A 20,557-nucleotide genomic window follows, 5' to 3' on the forward strand; every position below is an offset into this window, starting at 1 on the left:
AGTGCTGGTTTTGGAAGGGACTGAGTCTGATTTGTATTTTCTATAAGGATAGAAATGCACTGACCAAAGTCAGGCAGAACCTGCAATGAAACCCAGGTGACCCAACTCCCAGCCCAGAATGTTTTTAAAAGCCCACGCTATCGGGGTCAGCCTCTGCTTTTAAACGGAGGACAAGGGGAAGGGACGATGACTAGGGTTAAAGAACGCTAGCTTTGGAGACAGACTTGTTAATTTATTGGCAAGCTCTTGCTCCCTCTGGGCTTTAGTTTCCTCCTCTGTAAAATGGTACACTGTAGAGTCCATGTGAGAGAGAGAGGTGACTCCTGTAAAAGACAGTTATATGTATTCGCATATTGCTTATAGGAAAGTGCGCAATAGATGTTAATTACCATAAAGAGATAGTGGAGGGGTACATGTGAAACTAACCGAAATGGTTACTGGTTAGGAAATAGTTTTATCAGTAGAGTCAGAGCATACAAGCCTCAGGGGAGTGGGTCCGAGGCTTTTTAAGATATTACTTTCTATAGAAGTTTAGATTTTTTTATGTGCATATATTATCTTTTTCAAAACAGTTAAATTTAAGGGCTGGAATGTGGCTCAATGATACAGCACTTAGCTAGTGTGCACCAGGCCCTGGGTTCAATTTCTGGCACACACACAAAAAGTTAAATTTAAAACTATTAGCTACTATTATTAAAGTTGGACTTAATGAAGACTCCCTCAGCCCCAAAACATTTGCTATGTTGCTATGATGACCTCCTTATTTTTCCTTGATGCCTAAGGAGGGAGGGAGTTCCTACTGACAGATGAAAGGCCAGTCGGTCTTCCCTAGGCAGCACATTCCCCTGGTTGGACTTTTTGCTGGCACCAGGAGAGGAATGTGACTCCAGATAGTGAACATGCTTGAGGCTATAAAGCACTACTTTGCCATGCACTCTGCCATACCTGTTTCCTCCGTTCAAGGACTTGCCTGTCTGCAAGGTTGTTTCTCATCCTATATCTCTCGTTGATTCCTCACAACAAAGTGGTGAGGAGGTAGCGGGCATAGTCACACCTAATTTCCTAATGATGAAAATGAAGCTCAGAGGTGTAGATAGCAGCCCACTATATTCTGCCATCCCCCCTCCCCTGAAATGTTTGTGTAACTATCTGCTGCTCAAAGGCTACCTCCCTTGTCATCAGTTTTATCTGGCTTGGAAGTGGAGGACTTGGAAATCCATGCCGAGCTTATATTTCTCTAACCATCCCACTGATGATCCTGTTGATCCAATCAGATTCCAGCAATAACCAGTCTACTAGGGCTCGCAATCCAATCCAAATTCACCAACAGCCATCCATCCATCTGAGTCCCTAACTAGTCAGTCCATTCATTCCTTGCCTCCTACCCAATCAAATCTAGACCCCCCACAAGATCATTCTTTCCTCCAATCAGCAATCAGCCACAGTCAAGCCAGTCATCCTTTCAACCTATTGAAAAAAGCTAGTTTCTCCCAGAAAAAGGAAGCAATAGGCAGAGATTATACTGTTCTCCAAACACAAGGCAGCAGTGCTAGTTGAGCCCAGACTCTCGGAATAGAGCCCTTTAACCTAAAGAGGAACGTCATGCAACAGCCTGGAGAGGAAGTTTTTCATGGTGCCTTGGACTTTAGAGACCTCCTGAGGACATCCAAGCTTCAACCATGAATAGAGAGGTTACGACTCAGCATGAGAACCCTGTTTCAGGGTCAAGAGTTGTGCAGAGTTTGAGCTGGAGAACCTGAGAGCAGCTCTATGTCTGACACATCCCAGGAAGTGTGCATCGAGCCACCTGTGGAAGCAGAGCCCATGTCACAGGGAGAGGAGCTTACAGGGAGGTCCTGGCCACATAGGAAGGAGTAGAAGCTCAACCCAGAGTTTCAGGGTGTGCTCGGGCATATCCTATACCCAACTACCATGCCCTCCTGAGCAGGAAGGTGGGGACAAGAGCTCATGACTCGAGAAGAGCCATCAAGGCAGAAGAACAGGCTTTTCAACCAGGAAAGGAGGCCGGGCCCGGGGGAGCTACAATAACTGTCAAAAACTCTAAAATGTTGTCTTTGCCTTTTGTGGCCACAAGATGATTACGGGGTTCAACAAGTAGAGGGAGTAACAGGATTAGCCAGGACCCTGAAAGCAAGCAGCTCGAGCAGAGGGTGGGATGTTGTGGGTAGTGGTGAACAGCTCCTCAGCCTCTGGAGGACGGCCAGGCCTGACCTCATACTAACTCCACGTCCAGGGACTGACTCTGCATGGGGGTTGGGGGGTTCACAATACAAAAACACTGCAGAAAATCAGAACTGTTCACTTTCTGCCAAAGTAGAAATGCACCATATATGCCGATCTCCTTGGAAATGCACTAGGTGGAAAATTCAGAGAATAGCACCCAGTCAACCCTGCCCCAGTCCCACAACAGAGCACATGTTTGGGGTAAAGGCAGAGCAGTCAGCCTCTGGCTAGCATAGACCAAACAGAGCTCCCACCTTCGACACTCCTATCTGCACAGAAGGAAAAACTGAGGCCAGAGATGGGAGGGGCTGTGCAAGGCCACACAGGAACCAGGTACACATCTAGCAGTTCTTCCCTCTCCAGCAGGGGCAGAAACTTGGTGTTTTGAGGAGCCAGGCGGTGATGGTGATGAATGTGGGAAATCACCAAATTTAGATAATAGGAAGGGGGGGGGACGTGTAGAATGTAGAAGAGCGAATGCTCTGGTGAAAGGCATTTCAGTTTCATTTTTCAAGAACCCAAACAAGGGCTGGAGATGTGACTCAGTGGCAGAGAGCTTCCATAGTGTGCACAAGGTCCCAGGTTCAATCCCCAGCACCAGTAAATAAAAAAATAAATACATCTGGGCCATAAGAGGCAGCATGGTCCCCCCTTGCTCAACGGCCATTGTGGTCAGACTCTGAGGGAAGGAGAAAGCAGAACAGGAGTCTGGGTCCCTGCGGGTTAACCTGGGGAAGAGAGGGCAGCCTTCACTTCCCAGGCAGCACCTAACTACGGTAGCCCCAGCAGATCCAAACACACGAGGACACACTACACTCACACACAGTGGCTGACCAGTCCACTCCACGGCCCAGGCCAGAACCAGGAGCAAGGGAGCCATGACCCAGCAGCAGCAGAGAATAAAGAAAGAAGCAAGATGGATTTGAGGCAGAGTGTATTGAGAACAGGAGAGAAAACAAAGTTGGGAGAAGAGCTCAGCCCAGCCATAGGATGGAAGGTGGGCTCCTCCACGGCTGGCCCCCAGGGTTGAAGGGAGCAAGGGCCCAGGGCAGGGGGCTTCACCTTGTTCTGGGGAGGATGTGGCATGAAGGAACTAAGCTCCTTTACAGCTCCCCAAGCATGCCCCCTCAGTTTGTGGTTCGTGCAGAATGAGCTCACTGAGAAGGCACCCCTGTTCCCATGGAGACGAGCCCTGAGCTCACGAAAACTGCAGGCTCAGCCCAGCATGGCACCGCCTCCACCACCCCTGGCCCCTCTGGGAGCCCAGAAATAGGACTGGGAAAAAGGAAGTGGGTGGTCCTCGGCCCCCGGTCTTGGGCAGCTTCCATCTGAATCCTGTGGCTGGTATCTGTCTTTTCTTATCCCCTACAAAGTATAGTTTGGGGGGATGCATCATATCAAAGGGGCGCAGGGGGGTGTGGGGATGTCTGGCTACTTGACTCAACACCTTCACTGTGTGCATGGGGAAACTGAGACCCAAAGATACACATCAAGTCATTTCATTAGAATCCAGGTCTAAGTCCAAGGCTTCCCTCAAAGCCTTAGGGTCTTTACTGTCCCTTCCCCCAGAGCTGCTGTGGGCCTATCCCAGCCAACATCATTTCCACAGGCAATTCCGACCTGAGTCACCCCAGCCCAGGCTTCTGAGCCTTTGGCCTCCTGCAGCAGCTCATTCTAACCATACCTCACCGGGTCATCCTCACAGACATCTAACTCCATCTATCCTGTTTCCTTTTCCTGTCTTCCCAGGGACTATCTTGTCACTCACAAGCCCTTCCTCGAAGAGCACCAGCCTATCCTTTCAATCCTCACAGCTTATCATGGGGAGGAGCCTTCATTGTATAAATGAGAAAACTGAGGCTCAGAGAGGGAAGTGACTTGGCCAAAGTCACACAGCAAGTGGAAGGCCTGGATGGGACCTCCTCCTCTGCCTCCCTCCCTGGGGCCTATGCCATTGCACTGAGGTGAAGCCCAAACAGCCCATGATACCTCACTCAGGAGCCGCCCTCCTAGCAGTACACACACATTTGCACATCATTCCCTCAGGGATCCCCTGGGATGTCCCCCACCCCCAAACAGAAGGGCAAGCCAGGTGGAGCAAGACTGAGGCCTAGGCCAGGAGTCTCCCTCAAGTGGAGCCAGGTCTTGGAGAAGATGCAGAGGCAGCTGGGGAGAGCAGGAAGAACAGCAGCAGACAGCAGTGGTGGGCCAAGTCCGCGTCCAGCAGGAAGCCCCGGGAGAGAAGAAAGGGTGGAGGCCAGGCAGGCTGTCTGAAGCAGTGGAGAGGAGACGTCCAGAGGCAGAAGGAGAGACAGGCCTGCAGAGGTGAGAATCCAGCAACAGGAAGGAAGATGCCAGGAGCGTGGGCCACCTGGGGAGGCCTCCAGCCGGCTGAGCAGGCAGACCCCTGGCTGGCAGAATCCTCAGGCACTGGTGGCTCTGTCTGCTCCAGAAGTCCCCCTAGCATCCCCTGTCCTGGCCATTCCCCAGCGAGTCGCTGGCCTCAGACTGGCAGCCCTGCAGCTCACCAAGGCTGGGAGAAGCCGCTTGGCCTCATCATGGCCTGCCAGCGGGAAGCTCTCTCTGTGACCCTCCTTCCCACCCCGACATGGAGTCCAGGACCCCTTGTAGTGGAGAAGAGGCTGCTGTAGCTCAGAGAGGGGAGGCAGCTTGCCCAAGGTCACATAGCTAGCTGGCGACAGTGCAGACCTTGAACCATGGACTCTCCCTCCTCCTCACTAGGCCCTGGGCCGCTTCCTGCCACCTGTGCTCTCCACCTGGCCCTTGGAGAAGGGGCCTGGACAGGCAGTGGGACCCTTGTGGGGTCCGTTACTTGAAGCAGAAGGAAGGCTTCCACACCTGAGCCTCGATCCCTGCGTTCCGGGTAGAGAAAGAGGGCCTGGGAGCCTGCTTGGCACGGGGAGACCATGCCCGGGAGGGAGACACGGGGGAGATATCGCTGCTGTAGGTGGGGCTCACGGCAGTGGGCTGGAGGCCGTCCTGGCCAGGTGAGGTGTAGAGGCCTGGGGAGGATCGGGAAGGCCGAGGCAGTGCAGGAGACGGTGGGAGACCCGCCTTGGGCAGGTTGGGCACTAGGTCCAGGGAGCTGGGCTTGGCAGGGGAGGCGGCTCTTGGTGAAGAGGCTCTTGAGGAGGCAGCTCTTGACGAGGCAGCTCGAGGGGAGGCCTTGGCAGGTTCCTTGATGGGTGAGAGGACAAAGAGAGAGGGCCGCATCTGGTATGGGGGCTGCTGCTTGGTGGGCTCTGGGCGCAGGACCCCATTCTCAGGCAGGTAGCCATGGTAGAGGGAGGCAGGGGGGGTCCGCGCCGGGCTTAGGGATGCCACTCGGAAGCCGGGGGCATTCGTGGAGTATTTCCAGGAGGAAGGCAGGGACATGGTGGGTGAAGGGCAGCGGGCCAGCTCGGTGTGGCCTGAAGATTCAATGACATACTTCTCCATCCGCGACTGGCGGCGGGCGTACAGCTCAGCCCCCTTCCCGGAGGCCTCCGAGAGGTTCTGGTTGGGTTTGGGCTTCGGCTTGGCCTGGATACGGGGCGACTTGAGGCAGGAGGCCCACTCGGGGACAGCCTCCTCCGCGGCTGCAGGGCTGCCCCTGTCCCGAGGGACTGGCTCCTGCTGGAAGTTGGACGCCTCGGCCCCCAGCGCGAAGGGCTCCTCCTCCCCGCCCGCCTCGCCTTGGTCCCTCTGCCTCCGCTTCTCGTCCGCCGTCTGTACCAGGTCCAGCAGGTCTGGGTTGGGGGTGACCTTTGGCTTCTCCACGAAGGTGAACATGGATTTTCGACTGCCTCTGCGGATCATCGACTCCTCCAAAATGCCCGTCTTGCTGGCGGGAACCGCCTGGCCCTTCAGATGGGAAGGCTTGGGGTCGGAGCTAGGGTACAAGGCAGAATAAGACGGGGGAGACCTAACCCGGGAAGCGGGGGGCGCCGCGGACAAGGTCTCTGCATAGGTGGGCGGTGGGGTGAAGTTCCCCAAGGGGCGTCTCTCCAAGGCGGGGCTTCGCTGCCCCACCAGCCTCCTTTCCACCATGGGGCTGTGGGACATGACATGTCTCTGTGGCCGGGGACTCCTATCTACCATGGTGGGGTGCTGGGGGGCAGGGGCCTTCTCCCCAAAGTGTCGTCTCTCCAGCATGGGGCTCCGCTCTATTTGGTTAGTGCCCCCTGGTGCCTGGATCCCAAAAGGCCTGGCCGTCCTGTTCACCACCGACTGGGGCTTGGCCAGCGTGAGATGGACCTCGCTGTACACCTTGGTGGGTGTAGTGACTGCTGGCCGTGCAGTCATCTCTTGTTCCGTGGACATCACTAGGGTGCTGGGCTGCACATCGATGAGCAGGGAGCTGGACACGAAATCTGGGGTCAGTGGCCCAGAGCCCTGGATGGGAGTGGCTTCTCTGGAGCAGGTGCTGGTGACAGAAGGCGGAGTCGAGACCTTGTCAATCAGGAGCAAACTGGATCTCACCTCCTCCAGCGGTGCCTGGGGCTGCCCATCGGCACACAGGGTGCTGGGTTTGGAATCTGTGCCATTCTGTGAGCACTGTGCCTCAGGGGAATTCTGTTGGGTGCTAGAACGGGGCAGGCTCTGGGGGGTGACGGTTGCTGGGGGGTTCTGGTTGACATCGGTGGCTGGCAGGTTGCGGTTGCTGTTAGGAGCTGGTGTGGTGAGCACCGCACTGGGCGAGGAAAGGTTTTGGTTGACATCTGTAGCTGGGCTGTGGGCTTCTGCTGGAGGAGGGCTGGGCAAGGACTCTTGGGTCTCTCGGTTCTGGGACAGATGAAGCCCATTGGCCGTCAACAGGGCTGCGTTCTCCTTTAAATAAACCACCAGTGGTACCTCTTCCTCCTCACTGGCCATCTTCTCCAGGTGCTGCAGCAAGCTGGTCTCTTCTGAGTACCCCTCCATCCTGGGTGCAGAGACCCCTCTGTGGCGGGTCTGGGGGTCTGGGTGCCTGGAAGGGCCTGGCTTGGGCAGCAAGGTGGAACTCAAGTTGAGACCTGGGGCATGGCCTGGGGGGCTTGCAGAGGGCTCTCTGGGGGACTCCTGGCCAGGCTTCTGTACCCTCTGGCCGTGGCTTTCCAAAGTGAATTCGTTCACTCTCTGCCGGCGCCTGTTGAAGAGCTGGACACCGCGGGAATTGGAGCTGGGAGGGGTGGTCAGCTGCGCTGCAATCTGCTGGCTCAGAGCCTTGGCCTCTTTCAGATCCTTCTCAGTGAAGCTAGTGCTCCGGCCCAGTGCTGCAGGGAGGAACAGAGGCCCGGTTAGGAAACGGGAATGCAGCGCCACAGGGGCTTGCAGACAGGTGGTCATCCACGCCCTCCTACACATGACCTTTTCCTCTAGAATTTGATCTTGACTCACAGTTTCCTAGAACTAGCTCATGACCCAACTAAAGATACATGACCCAACTTAAACAGGACCACCTCGGGGAAGCCTGCCGTGATTTCTTTTTCAGTATTAACTGTCCCTTCATTTGGATTGCCCCCAAAATCTGTTGATGCAGCACGTCACCAAACGGAGCCTGAACACCTTGCTCTAGAAGTCAAGACCCCATTGAGCCCTGATGCCTCCTCCACCACCCCCTCCTCTCCACACTCTGCTGCTTTCTTTTTGTCCCTTGAAAATGACATGTGTGGTCCTGCCCCAGAGCCTTTGTTCATGCTGTTCCCTCGGCTTGCAATTTGATCTCTCCCTAGATGACACTCCCTGTTGGTTCCTTCTTGCTACTCAGGTCTCAGTTTGGATGCCACCTCTCTGGAGAGGCCTTCCGTTCTCCTATCCCATCTCTTTGCTTTATTTTGTTCCTAGCATTCACCACAATTTGAAATGGTCTTCTATGTATTTCCTTGATTATCACAGTCTCCTCACCTAGAGCATAGCTGCAAGGAGATGATGGCCTTGCCCAACTCATTTATCTCTCTAACCCTGGCCCCTAGTGTGGTGCCTGGCCTAAAGTGGGCACAGAGTAAGATTGCTGACGGTAGGGCTGGGGTTGTGGCTCAGTGGCAGAGCACTTGCCTAGCATGTGTGAGGCACTGGGTTCAATTCTCAGCACTGCATATAAATAAATAAAATGAAGGTCCATTGACAACTAAAAAATATTAAAAAAAAAAAAGATTGCTGACTGTACAAAGGAGCCCCTGGAGTATTTTCTATGTGCCGTTGTCCCTCCCTCTCTTTATCTCTCTTTTTCAGTACTAGAGATTGAACGCAGGAGTGCTCTACCACTGAGCTACACCCCTAGCCCTTTTTATATTTTATTTTAAGAAAGAGTTTCCCTAAGTTGCCCAGACTGGCTTTGAACTTGGGATCCTCCTGCCTCAGCCTCCTCAGTCACTGGGATTACAGGTGTATGCCATCACCTCCGACTCTATGTCCCTTTCTTAGGTTCCTTTACACTTTCAAGCTCATGGTAATTTTCTTTGATCTTATAGAGTTGCCACTAACATTTCTTTATAGAATAGGTGATACATTCACATTTCATTTATAAAAATAAAGACATAAAAATGGTCTTCAGTGAAAAGCATCCATCCCTGATTACTCCACATCACAATCACAGAGCCACTGTCGTCTGTTTCTTCTATGTCCTTCCAGTTACTTCCTGTTTTTTATCTAAATGGTCATTTAAAAATTCACATACTTTAACACTAGAAAAGTATTAAATCAGGCTAATTCAGCAGGGACCTCACTAGAACATTGCATCCTTTCATTTGCCCACCACGAGACAAACGTTAGTTGCCCCTGTTTTGCAGAACCGAAAACCAAGATTCGGAGACTTGTAAGTAACTGACACCAAGGTCACACAGCTAAGGGTGGCAAAGCTGGAATCAGTTCACAGCCTACGCTCAAAGTCCCTTGGGAAAGCGGGAGGGGGACAGATCAGTGCTTGGTGCAGGTCCAGTCTGGGGCTGAGGTCAGGGATCAGGCTCACTGTGGGCAACCATTTCTCTTTCTCTCCCCAGTGCCCACTTGGTACATAGTCAGTGCTCAATTTGTGCTTGTTGAACAATGCACGAACAAATGGACACATGAACAAATGAACCGATGGACAGATGGATGGATCAGCCTGTGGCCAGGGTCATGGGCTTTGTCAATGGCTGAGAAAATTCCTTCCTCTGTCACCCCTTTCCCTGATACTGTGGGAAGCTAATTAGTTCTTGAGGAATGTGACCCTGCCCTCCCTCCCACTTGCCCTCATTAGTGCTGGCCATGACTTGCTGAGTGGGTCTCCAGGGACAGTCTTTCTAGGCACCCTGCCAGCCTGGCTCAGAATTCCAGAACTCTTGGGGCTGCCAGGGCCCTTAGAGAAGAGCTACTTCACTGCCACTCCATTTTATAGATGGGAAAACTGAGGTCCAGAGAGTAGCCCAGGGTAGAGCCTCTGACTCTGGAGTCAAGGGGGAGGCCAATCGAGGATCTATGCTGGTTTCCCTGGGTCCAGGCCAAGCAGCCACAGGCTTTGAGGCCCCAGCTCCTTCTTCCCTGCTTCCCTTAAGGCCTGGATCTCCCCCACTTGTTGGCCACTGTGAACACACACAGCCCATCCCACCTGCCCACGACACCTGTGGCCCCTGGGAGGACTTCTCTCCTGTTTGTGTCACCTCATCAGTAAAAAATGAAGGGCTAGAGCGGGGGCCGTAGCTCAGTGATAGAGCACTTGCCTTGCATATGAGGTACTGGGTTCGATCCTTAGCACCACATAAAAATAAATAAATAAATAAATATTTTTTTTAAATGAAGGATGCAGTGGTGCACGCCTGTAATCCCAGTAGGCTCAGGAGTCTGAGGTAAGAGGATCACGAGTTCAAAGCCAGCCTCAGCAACTGCAAGGCACTAAGCAACTCAGTGAGACCCTGTCTCTAAATAAAATACAAAATAGGGCTGAGGATGTGGCTCAGTGGTTGAGTGCCCCTGAGTTCAATCCCCAGTATCCCCCATCCAGCAAAAAAAAAAAAAAAAAAAAAAAAGAAGGGTTAAAACCAGGCTCAGTGGCTCATGCCTGTAATTGTAATTCCAGCTACTCAGGAGGCAGAGGCAGGAGAATCGCAAGTCTGACGCCAACCTGAGCATCTAAGCAAAACCCTGTTTCAGAAAACCAGAGGGCTGGGATTTAACTCCATGGTAAGAGGGCCCATGGGTTTAATCTCCGAGACCACAAAAAAAGGAAGAAAACAAGGTCCAGCTAGGATGCCCCCCGGGGAGCTGTAGTGGGGGACACCAGCCACACAGGGGCCATGAGAGGCTGCTCGGCCCATGCAGTGTATGTTCCTGCTCTGCTTGGAACCCAGACCTCCTGCCTGAATCCAAGCCATTTGCTAGCTGTGTGACCTAAGCAGGCTCCTGCATCTCAGAGCCACGGTCTCTGTAACTGAGAAGGGGGGTGAAAGCACTTGATGTCAGTGTTGGAAGGTCACATGAAGTCATGAATACCAAGGGCTTAAAGTCATCAAGCCCTGGTGGACAGAGCACAGGGCTCATGCCACCCTGGGAAGAGTTGGCAATTGGTGACCCTACTCTATTCCCTGAAAGGGGTCAGATGTGCTTCTAGCAAAGGAGATTTGCCTTTGCTAGGATACCACAGCAGAGGATCCCAGAGTTATGGGGAAGAAGAGTTTCTGACCCCAAATCACAGAATCTCAGTGGCAACCAGCACAGGGTCCAATTCCCCGACTATTTCTCCATCTCCCAAAACACACCCCTGACATGGGTTCCCTACCCTAGGGAGGTGCCGTCCACCCGTGTACACTCTTCGGCAATAAACTGCCACTCACTTCCACCACTAGGTGTGTCTCCACACCCCCAGCACCACACAGATATGAAAGGTTTCTTCTTCCAGCCTGACAACCCAGGACACATTCACAAATTCAAATCACGGGACAAGGTCAGGATAATCAAGTTCCACCAATATTTCTTATGACCCAATGGCAATGACAGCAGCTAAGGTTTATTGGGCACAGACTGTATCCCTCTACCTGTACTTTACACATAGTGTTTAATTCTCCCAACAATCCAATCAGGTACAAATGTGTTACTATGCATGTTTTAATGATAAGAAAACCAAGGCTCAGAGAGGTAAAGTGAGCTGCCCAACATCACAGAGCCAGAAGAGGAGTAGAGCTGGTTTCACACCTGGCTCCATATGGCTGCAGAGTGCCCAGCTCCTGACCAGCAGGTCCCCACAGAGTGAGACTCATAAGAAGTGCTTCAGGGTGGGAATCTTCAGACCTCCCAGTGGTCTGCATCTTTCTGCTTTTCTGCTTCAATCTCATTCCACAGGCCGGCTCTAAAAGGCTGTGGATTTAGAAAATCCTCAAATGCCAGAGTGTGACAGGCCCTCAGGAATAAGCTTGTCCTGGGAGGCTCAGAGGGACAGAGTCACAGAGGAGGACATGCGCTCAGCACCCAGGTCTAAGTTGGGCTTCACGCACAGCCCGAATGCTGCTGCTGACCCCTTCCCACACCTCTCTGAGCTTGTAACTGCCCCTCAGGCACTGGACTGAGACAGGAGGAGCAGCAGAAAAGGTCAGCTCCCGCACCCCCACACCAGCCTGCAGTGACTGCACAGAAAAGGAATTCAGCAGGAGGTCTGGACCAGGCCCAGCCAACAAACCAGATGATTTTTGCCACCCTGCACAAACAAAGCTGAACGAAGAGGGAGGGCTTGACCAAACACAACCACCCTCAGTCCCTTGTCCAGGGCTCCAGGGAGCTGCTCCATCTAAAATTCCCCAGCCTAGGGAGGGGAAAAGGAGGAACTAGGGAATGCAATTGACCAAATTATGTTGTGTGTTTGTACAAACCCGCAGCAATGAAGCCCACGGTTACGTATAATTATAATGCACCAAAAAAAAAAAAAAAAAATCTTTAAAATTAAAAAAATAATTTAAAAAATTTCCCCAGACTAGGGAACCTGTAACAACAGTCACCTGGACCAACACTAGGCTCCCTAGTGTCCGAGAGGCAAGAGAGGACCAGGGGCCACAGGAGACAGACACCTCACTGAGCCCTCAATCCGCCTGGCTGGGGCCTGCACCTGTGTAGGTCATAAGGTCTCAGCCTCTGCAGGGTCAGGTTGGGATGCTAGCCCTTTAAAGACTCACCCAGGATGTTGGATCAGGCCCTAAAGAGAGGAAGGGTGGAGGGCAGATGCAAGGAAGAGCTACCTGAGGTCACCAGATGGGGTCCAAGAGGGTAAGCCCCCAGGTGGGGGAGGGGCGGATAGCCCCAAGTGCTGCCCTAGGAGGCCAGCAGCAGCTGCCCAGTCACCCGACCTCACTACTGCGCCCTTCATACTCCTCACCTTCCAGCCTTCCAACCCCAAGAAATAAATACTGGTCATTCTCCCATGTTGCACATGAGACCCAGGCGGAGGTACCTGCCCAGGGTCATTCCACTTATACGTAGTAGAGAGCTGGAATTCAAAACTCAGAAAAGTCTGGCTGCTAAGTCTCATGTCTTAACCACGCTGCCTTCCAGACCAGCCCAAGGGAGGAGCATCAAGAAAGGCTGCAGGGCTCCCGGATGATGAGCTGCTCAGCCCTGTTTCCTCATCCCATGATGGATGCCTTCGGCTGTGCCCTCTCCCCTGAAAACTCAGCTGCCTACAACAACTCGTGCGTTCTCTCCCTTCTTCCTCTCAGTGGGTGAGCTGAAAACTCATTCTTACTAAGGTAGAAAAGACTGATAGGGTATGAAAAACTAGTGGAATGGAAAGACCGTGAGGTTGGGAGTCAGGAGACCCCAGGTTCTAGTTTTTCCCAGGCAGAGACGAGAGCTTTCTCACATCCCTCTCACCCTCTGTGGGCAGCTGCCTGTGCTGCCCATCACTGAGGCTGTCTGGACCAAGACCCTGAAGGAAGGGGGTGAGGCAGGGCCAAGGAGGCCAGAGAGGAAGTTTGGACAGGGAGAATTAAAGGAAATGCTTCTTCACACAGCTACCGTCAATGGAAATGTCCAGGCCCAGATCGAGAGGGGCAGACAGGGAGCCAGAGGTGGGAACAGAGACTGGCGTGGGGCAGCCCATTGTGGAGTCTTGGCAGCAGGCTGGGTAAACAGGCTGGGTAAGCTGCTCCCCTGGTGGGATCAGGAAGGAACCAATGGCTGGCCTCTGCACAACCTCTGGCTTGGCTGGGGGCAGGAAGATGAAGAGGCCTGAGTAATGGCCTGGCTACCTAGCCAGCCCCGGCCCAGCATCCTCCCCACCGAAAGGAGGAAATGACACATTTGCCGAGTCCCAGGAGCTCTCCAGCCCACAGTGGACAGGGGAGTGCAACCCGACTGAGGCCAGCAGATGGCCAGATCTCCTTGCTGGAGAAAACCGCTACTTGGGTGGGAAGAACTGCAGGCACAGGGACACAGGAGTGGAAGTGGGGAGCCCAGCCTGGCCACCAGTGGGTTGACGGAAGTCACCCGTATGCATCCCCCTTGATGCCCAAAGGGGAAACTAAGATCAGGAACGGGATGCCACATGCCCTGAGTCACACCCCCAGCCACAAAGGCACCTCTGAGGGCTCCTCTTACTCACTCCGCCTGCGTCCTCCCTGCAGCCCAGCTTCCCCCTGGGTGCTCCCGCCGCTGCAGAGATGCGGTTCTCAGAGCCTCCAGGAAAGGCGCCCAGTCACCCAGTCCACAAAGAAGAGAGGAAAATCCCACCTCGACAGCCACACGGAGAAGCTGGATATGACTTCTCTCCTCCACAGATGACTCAGCCCAGCTCTTTATCAGGAAAACTGATTTTGCAACAGCCTTTTAAATGGCCTCTCCACCCCCAGCCTCTTCCCCCGCCAATCAACCCACCCCACGCAGCCAGATTCACCTTCCCAGCTCCACTCTTATTTCTCTCCTGCTCAAAACCCTTGCTATCCCCCCAGGACACGGGGGGTTGGGGGATCGAGAAGAGGGTCCTGCTCATTCTGACATTCAAAGCCCTTGACGTCAGGGCCTGCCCGGGAGCTCACTAGCGCACTCTCTGCGTCCTAAGCAATGGCGGAGGGAGTTCACAGCTCAGAGCTCCCACGCCTGCCCTGGGACTTCCTGCCGGCAGAGCACCTTTTGCACCTTCTCTGTTTCACATTTTTTTTATGCACCCTAATCCCCCAGCCTCCTGACTGACTCAAACGCTACCACCCCTTCCCCAAAGCCTTCCCTGACCACCCATGTTTTATCCGCACCATTCTGTGCATTATTCATTTTAGTTAAAATTACCCTTCAGGCTGTGCTCACCACGTGCCAGGCCCCATCACAGGCCCACGACTCACTGAGCAACCCAAAACTGGCTCAGTGGGCTCAGTGACTTGTTCAGGGTCACACAGTCTCAGAGGCACAGTTGGCTTTCAAACCCAGAATAGCCCAATAGAGCCTAGGGCCTGTCCCATGATCTGCACTGTGTCTCCAAGGTTTAGCTCTGTAGCCATTATGATCGGGGTCTTGGCCACTCCCCACCCCCAGTAGACTATAGGAGCCTTGAGGGCAGGGTCTCAACCATCTCCCTCCTGTATCCCACCCATCTTCCATAGCCGCTTGCAGAATAATAATGAAGTTGGTCGGGATGACAGTAGCCAGCATTTTGGGAGCACCAGATGCTGTAAGTGAGGGGTTCAATATGTTTTTCCTCGAATCCTCACAGCAACTCATAAAGGCACTCGCTTTACAGCCGTTTTAGAGATGAAGAGGCCAAGTGCTGGAAAGTTACTAACTTGTTCAGTGTCTCACAGCCTGCGAGGGGCAGAGAGCTGGAGCAGGGACGTCTGATCCCAAGCTTGGGCGCCTTCCTTCTGGAGAGCTCTGCCTGCAATGTGCACTCTCCCCACTCACCTGTCCCAGCTGCCACCTCTTCCAGGGAGCCCTCATCAGTCCATCCAGACTCCAGCAGGACTGGGGCTCAGAGGAAACGGCAGGCTAAGAAAGCTCAGAAGCCACTGAGGAGGGCAGCTGGGTCTGTTGGACTCTTGGCTTTTCTCTGCTGACAGCGGAATGGGATCAGGGAGGGCACAGATTGGGGAGGAGGAGAGACAAAGATGTGGGGTCCCAAATCAACACAGGCTGGGCTGGGGGCTATCCCTGCAGGTGATAAGCACTGTCCAAACTGCTGGCTTACCAGGACCTGCCTCAGTGTCCTGGCCAGGAACCAGGAATCAGGACTAGAGCATCCTTCCTGCCTGTTCTGCTGGCTGAGTCACTAATACAATCAGTAGATTTTAGAAAGTTAGAAACTTAAAAAATTAGCCACTGGGGAGGAGCACTCCCACATCCAAAGCCTCCCAGCTTCACATTTGCTCCAACATTTGTCCCTGGAGCCTGATTCTAGATCCTTCAAGATTCTAGACTGGAGATCTTGAGGGTGATTCTTCGGGAAGGGGGAACAGTGTGTGTGTGGGGGGGGAAGCACCAAGTCTGAGGGTGGAGAGAGAGATGAAACCTCAAGTTGCTGTGTTGGACCTAAGAGGCAGAATGTTCCATGAGGTGCCAGAAGAACATGGAGTCCCAGAAAGAAATTAATTCAGAGGGAGCAATCAGGAAGGCTCTCTGGAGGGGGCGGCATTCACCGCAAGTCTTGAAAGATGATCTAAGGAAACATTCCAAGCCATGGAATAGCGCTGCTGGGGCTGAAAGGCTCTAGGTAATCCCCACACTTCCTCACCCATCCCCATTCCCCAAATCTAGAGCAGCTGGAGAGGAAGGGACCTTGACTGGACCACGCCCATCGGGCTTGCGCAGAGGCGGAGGCAGAGGCTGAACCGGGTGAGGCAGGCACAGTTCCGCAGGGCCATGCGTATGGCAAGGCCCATGCCCCGAACCCAGGCGCATAATCCAGGAGATGCACCGTGTCCCTGCCCTGGGTCTCCGGGTGGGTTACATAACGCCCACTGCTCCAGACTCCGAGCCCGCGGGACCCTGCGCCGCCTCCCCTCTCCTGCCATCTGTCTCGGCCGCTTCCTTCTCATAGAAGAGGCCGCTGTACCGCCGAAAACGAAGGCCAGCGCCCTGCGGTAAATTCCCCACATTCCTTCCTCCCAGAAAAATAAATAACCCGGGAGGAAAAAACGCAGGAGGAATGGTAATGATGGCCCCAGCCCGCTGGGGACGAGCGCGGGCTCGCGGGGCAGACAGCGAGGGGGCCGGCGCCCTCCTGGGACGCACTTTCTCAAATGTCGCTGGAGCACCGACTCGGGCTCCGGAGGACCGACCCGCCCCGCGCCCCCGCGGGACCCCCAGGCAGCGCTCGTCCTCGCCTGGTCCCAGCGAAGAAGACGCTGGGCTTTCCTGGGCGGGTGGCGAGGAGTCACCGTGGGCAGACGTGGCAGGGACCCATGCCTCCAGTTCACTCAGGCTGCTGCCTCCATGCGCACGTCTGTGAGTGAGCGATTCCACCATTACCATTTGTCTGATGTTTGATTTTATCCTGGCGTGCGGTGAGGTAGGGAGTGCGCTTCTCTCCATTCTGCATATGAGGAAGCTTGAGGCTCAGAAAAGTTGGGGAATTCACCAAACTATTTGGCCAGCGAGTTGAAGGCGGGTTTCTGGGCGCCTGCCTTTCATTCCTATATCCCTCCAACTGCCTACTCCTCCCTAGACAGCCCTCCTTCACCAAATTCAACCCGACATTCAGCCCGTTCCCCTCCCCTCTGTGGTTCAACAGGGCATCCCATCCAACCTGCTGAGCTCCCTTAGGTAAGTCACTTCATCTCTGTGAATCTCAACTTCCCCATCAGTAAAACAAGAACGAAACTATCTGCTTAAAGAGCGGCTACTGAGCAAATGAGATGCAGAAATGATTTAAAAGTATAAAGCTCTGTGCACACCTGAGGGGAATTTCAACTTTGGCCTTTTGCATACCCCTACCCCTGCATAACTCTCCAAGGCTGGGGCTCTAGCTGTCTCCTTCTCTCCCACTTCTGTTCACATCAGTCACCTCCTGGTCCCCCCACCCCCCACCCCCTACCGCCACCATCCCTCACAGCATCTTCTGCACAGGAGACCTCAGCATTGACTTCTATCTGGTGTGCTGTAAAGAGAGAACAGGTTTTGAATCCCTGGCCCCCAGGGGCAGACCCCAGAGGGACTCCTGGGAGGGGAAGGAGTAGCCTGTGCTGGCTGGGGGACCAAAAGGGCTCCACGGTTCATCACCAACCATCACCAACTGGGAGCTGGGGGGGGGGGGGGCTGGAGGCTGCCAACCCTGCCCCTTCCCAGGAGTTCTGGTCTCTCCAGGAAGGGCTAAATCATCCAGTCCTGCTCTCCCCCTTTCCCTCAAACTATAAAAGAAGACTGGAGGTCAAGACATTTGGTTCCACTGTCTGTCCTATCACAGTTTGGATGACATTTGGCTAGTCCCTAAGCCTCTTTGAGGCCCAGTTTACTCATCTGTTCAAAGGGACAATTGGACTGAACCAATGAGTCCCAAAGTATGGTGCCCTCTCTCCTCTGGTGAAAGCAAAAAAGATCTCAGGTGGAATCCTAACATTTAAAAGCCTTGATAGCTATATAAGTTTCAAATGCATATTGGAAAATATACACCAAACCTGTGGTCTCAGGTATATTACTATTGCAGGGGAGGCTAAAGTGGATATTTCAGTAACAAAAATAGACAATTTAAAGAAAATAAATCCAGGTGGTACATGGACTCATTAATTCAACCCATAGTTATAACAACTAAGTGCCAGGCAGTGTTCACAGCCATGGAGAGAAACAGATCCCACCCCCCCCCCAAAAAAAAAATCTGCTTGTTCCAGTAGGTACAGAAGTGGCACACACTGTAATCCCGGTGACTTGGGAGGCTGAAGCAGGAGGAGTGCAAATTTGAGGCCAGCCAGAGCAACCTAATGAGGCCCTAAGCCACATAGCAAGGCCCTATCTCAAAATCAAAAATGTTTAAAGAAGCGCTGGGGATGTGGCTCAGTGGCTAATCCCAGGTACAAATAAATAAATAAATAAATGCTTGCGTTCTAGTAGCGGGGCAGGATAATAAATGTATGGTTAACTCAGACGGCAAATGCTATAGAGAAAAAGAAAACATGGATGGAATGTATGTACGGAGTGGGAAGTGGTTTGTAAAGGTAGATACAGAAATCGGAGTTGTCCTCACTGAGATGGCACATCTGACTGAAGGATGGGGAAGGTGAGGGAGTGAGGCATAGGCACATCTAGGGGAAGAGAGGCAGGCGGAGCAGCTGGCACTAAGGTCCTTGAGGCACGCTACACCGGGCAGATTGGAGGATGGTATGGCGGTGGAACACAAATAAGGAAAGGGGGTTCTCTAAGTGGAGCGCTACTTCTGCTCTTTGAGATCCGTAGGATCCCCCTGGGTTGCATCCATTGGCTCTCTCCCTCTCACTTCCTAATGCTGGAGAGACTCCAGCCAGCAGCAGCACAGCTCCTCTGCGCATGTGCAGAAGGGCTGCTTGTGTCAAGCCTGCCTTACATGCATATGTACACTACACGGTGGGAGAAGACGCACACACATACATGCGCACGCTGAGCACCGGAGGACATGCACATGGAGGAACATGGGTATAGTGCATCAGGTGCCTACCTATGGGAGGGTGCCTTTTCCCTCCTGCCAGCCTGCCCTGTATATAGGTGGCAAGTTCCCAGACAATACGTGCCTCGAGGGCACGTGCTACTGGAGAAGAGGAAAGGGTGGTGTGGCTTCAAATTCCTGTCTCAGTATCTCTGAACCTCAGTCATAGTCTCCCTTCCCAGGGGTCCATCCAAATCTGCCACCTAATGCTCAAGGGACCCAGGAATCATGCTGCTGAGGAGAATGTCCCCTTTTTACCCCTACAGCGATGAAACAGGATAAACCATGTGAAATGCCTAGCACAGCATTGTAACGTTAGCAGCCACCTTCAAAGTCTCCCCATTCCTTTAGATGCTTGGGGACAGCTGAAGAACAAGAGGAAAGGACCAGAGCAGGTGCTGGAGGCCTGGAGTTTAGCCTCAACCTGGTCTCCAACTCAGTGCAAGGCCTCTCTGGGCATGTTCCTTCCCCTCTCCTGCTCAGACCAGAAACTCACAGGTGCATCAGAATCCCTCAGTGGATTAGTTCAACATGCAAATCCCTGGGCCCCAACCTAGGCCCATGACAACACAGGATATGCATCAGCTCTCACTGGCCCTTAGAGTCAATAATTTTATAAGTAATCTATAATAAGTGAACACATCTGTGTGGTCAGCACATAGTAAAACTCCATAATGTTAACAAAACACACATTGAATAAAATATATTGATAATTACATATAGTAAATGTATGCTGTTCTTTCAATACATGCAACACTTTTGTAGTTTTCCTAGAACTGTTTATCTATCAGAAACAAGAGCAGAAGCTGTATGTAATGGTGCATGCCTGTAATCCCAGCTACTTGGAAGGCTGAGGCAAAAGGATCACAAGTTCGAGGCTAGACTCAGCAACTTAGTGAGACCCTGCCTCAAAATTTAAAAAAAAAAAATGAATGGGTCTGTGGATATAGCTGGATATATAGAGAGAGCATCACTGGATTCAATGCCCGATATCACCAAAAAAAGGAAGGAAGAAAGGAATGAATGAATAGAGGCAGAGGAGGGACTGTCAGACTGTTTTACAGACTAGAAAACTGGGACAGAGAAAGGCCAAGGAACCTCCCCGGGATCTCAGCACCCAGGGACACAGGTCTTTGACTCCCAGCCTCATGAGATGTGCCACCTTGGGGTCTCATACACTCGCCCCCTATGATTTTGACCTCCAGCCCACAGCACAACTGACCCTCCAGGCTCGTGAAAACTAGACACATACAACTTCCTCAGCAACTCAGGATCCACTAAGAACGGGACAACCTCAACCAGCTGACTTCCCTTCAGCAGAAAGGTCCCTCTCATGGGGAAGAACAGGGGTTCCCAAAGCCTTCCCTTCACACCACCATTTGATCTAAGATACTTGTTTTGTCCTAGCCAATCTGAGTCCCATCTGACCATGAGCGGTGGTGACTGTGAGCAAGCCTTGTGTATGCCGAGCCTCAGTTTCCTCCTCTGTAAAAGGGTCTCCTAATTCCTGCCCTCCTAAGTGGTTGCACAGACCAGCTGTGCCAAGTGCCCAGCATCAAGCCTGCACACACGCAGTGGTGATGATGGAGCACGCTGACTCGCTGGCTAACGCGTGAGCTTCTGGAAGGCAAGAACTTTGTTTCATTCATCAGGGCGCCCACGCCTGCTGCATGTAACCCCTGCTCCATAAACATGTGCTGAGTGAATGAAAAATGGAATCATGTCACCAAGCAACTTTCTCCCAGTCCTAGATAACCATTCTATTTCATTTCCCTG

General features: G+C 53.0%; 1 protein-coding gene across 2 annotated transcripts in view; it reads right to left on the minus strand.

The window, feature by feature from the left end:
• The window catches only part of Synpo (synaptopodin), a 35,402-nt gene that overhangs the window by 2,689 nt on the left and 12,156 nt on the right, over positions 1-20,557 (minus strand). The window contains exon 2 of one of the 2 annotated variants that reach the window (XM_076856700.2): positions 5,104-7,499. In XM_076856700.2, coding sequence (XP_076712815.2) covers positions 5,104-7,499 — 2,396 coding nt within the window. Of the gene's footprint in view, positions 1-5,103; positions 7,500-20,557 lie in introns of those variants that run through there. The other variant, XR_013091427.2, reaches the window with a different exon arrangement.

This window comes from Callospermophilus lateralis, chromosome 5 (assembly GCF_048772815.1).
Source record: "Callospermophilus lateralis isolate mCalLat2 chromosome 5, mCalLat2.hap1, whole genome shotgun sequence".
Taxonomy (NCBI): domain Eukaryota; kingdom Metazoa; phylum Chordata; class Mammalia; order Rodentia; family Sciuridae; genus Callospermophilus; species Callospermophilus lateralis.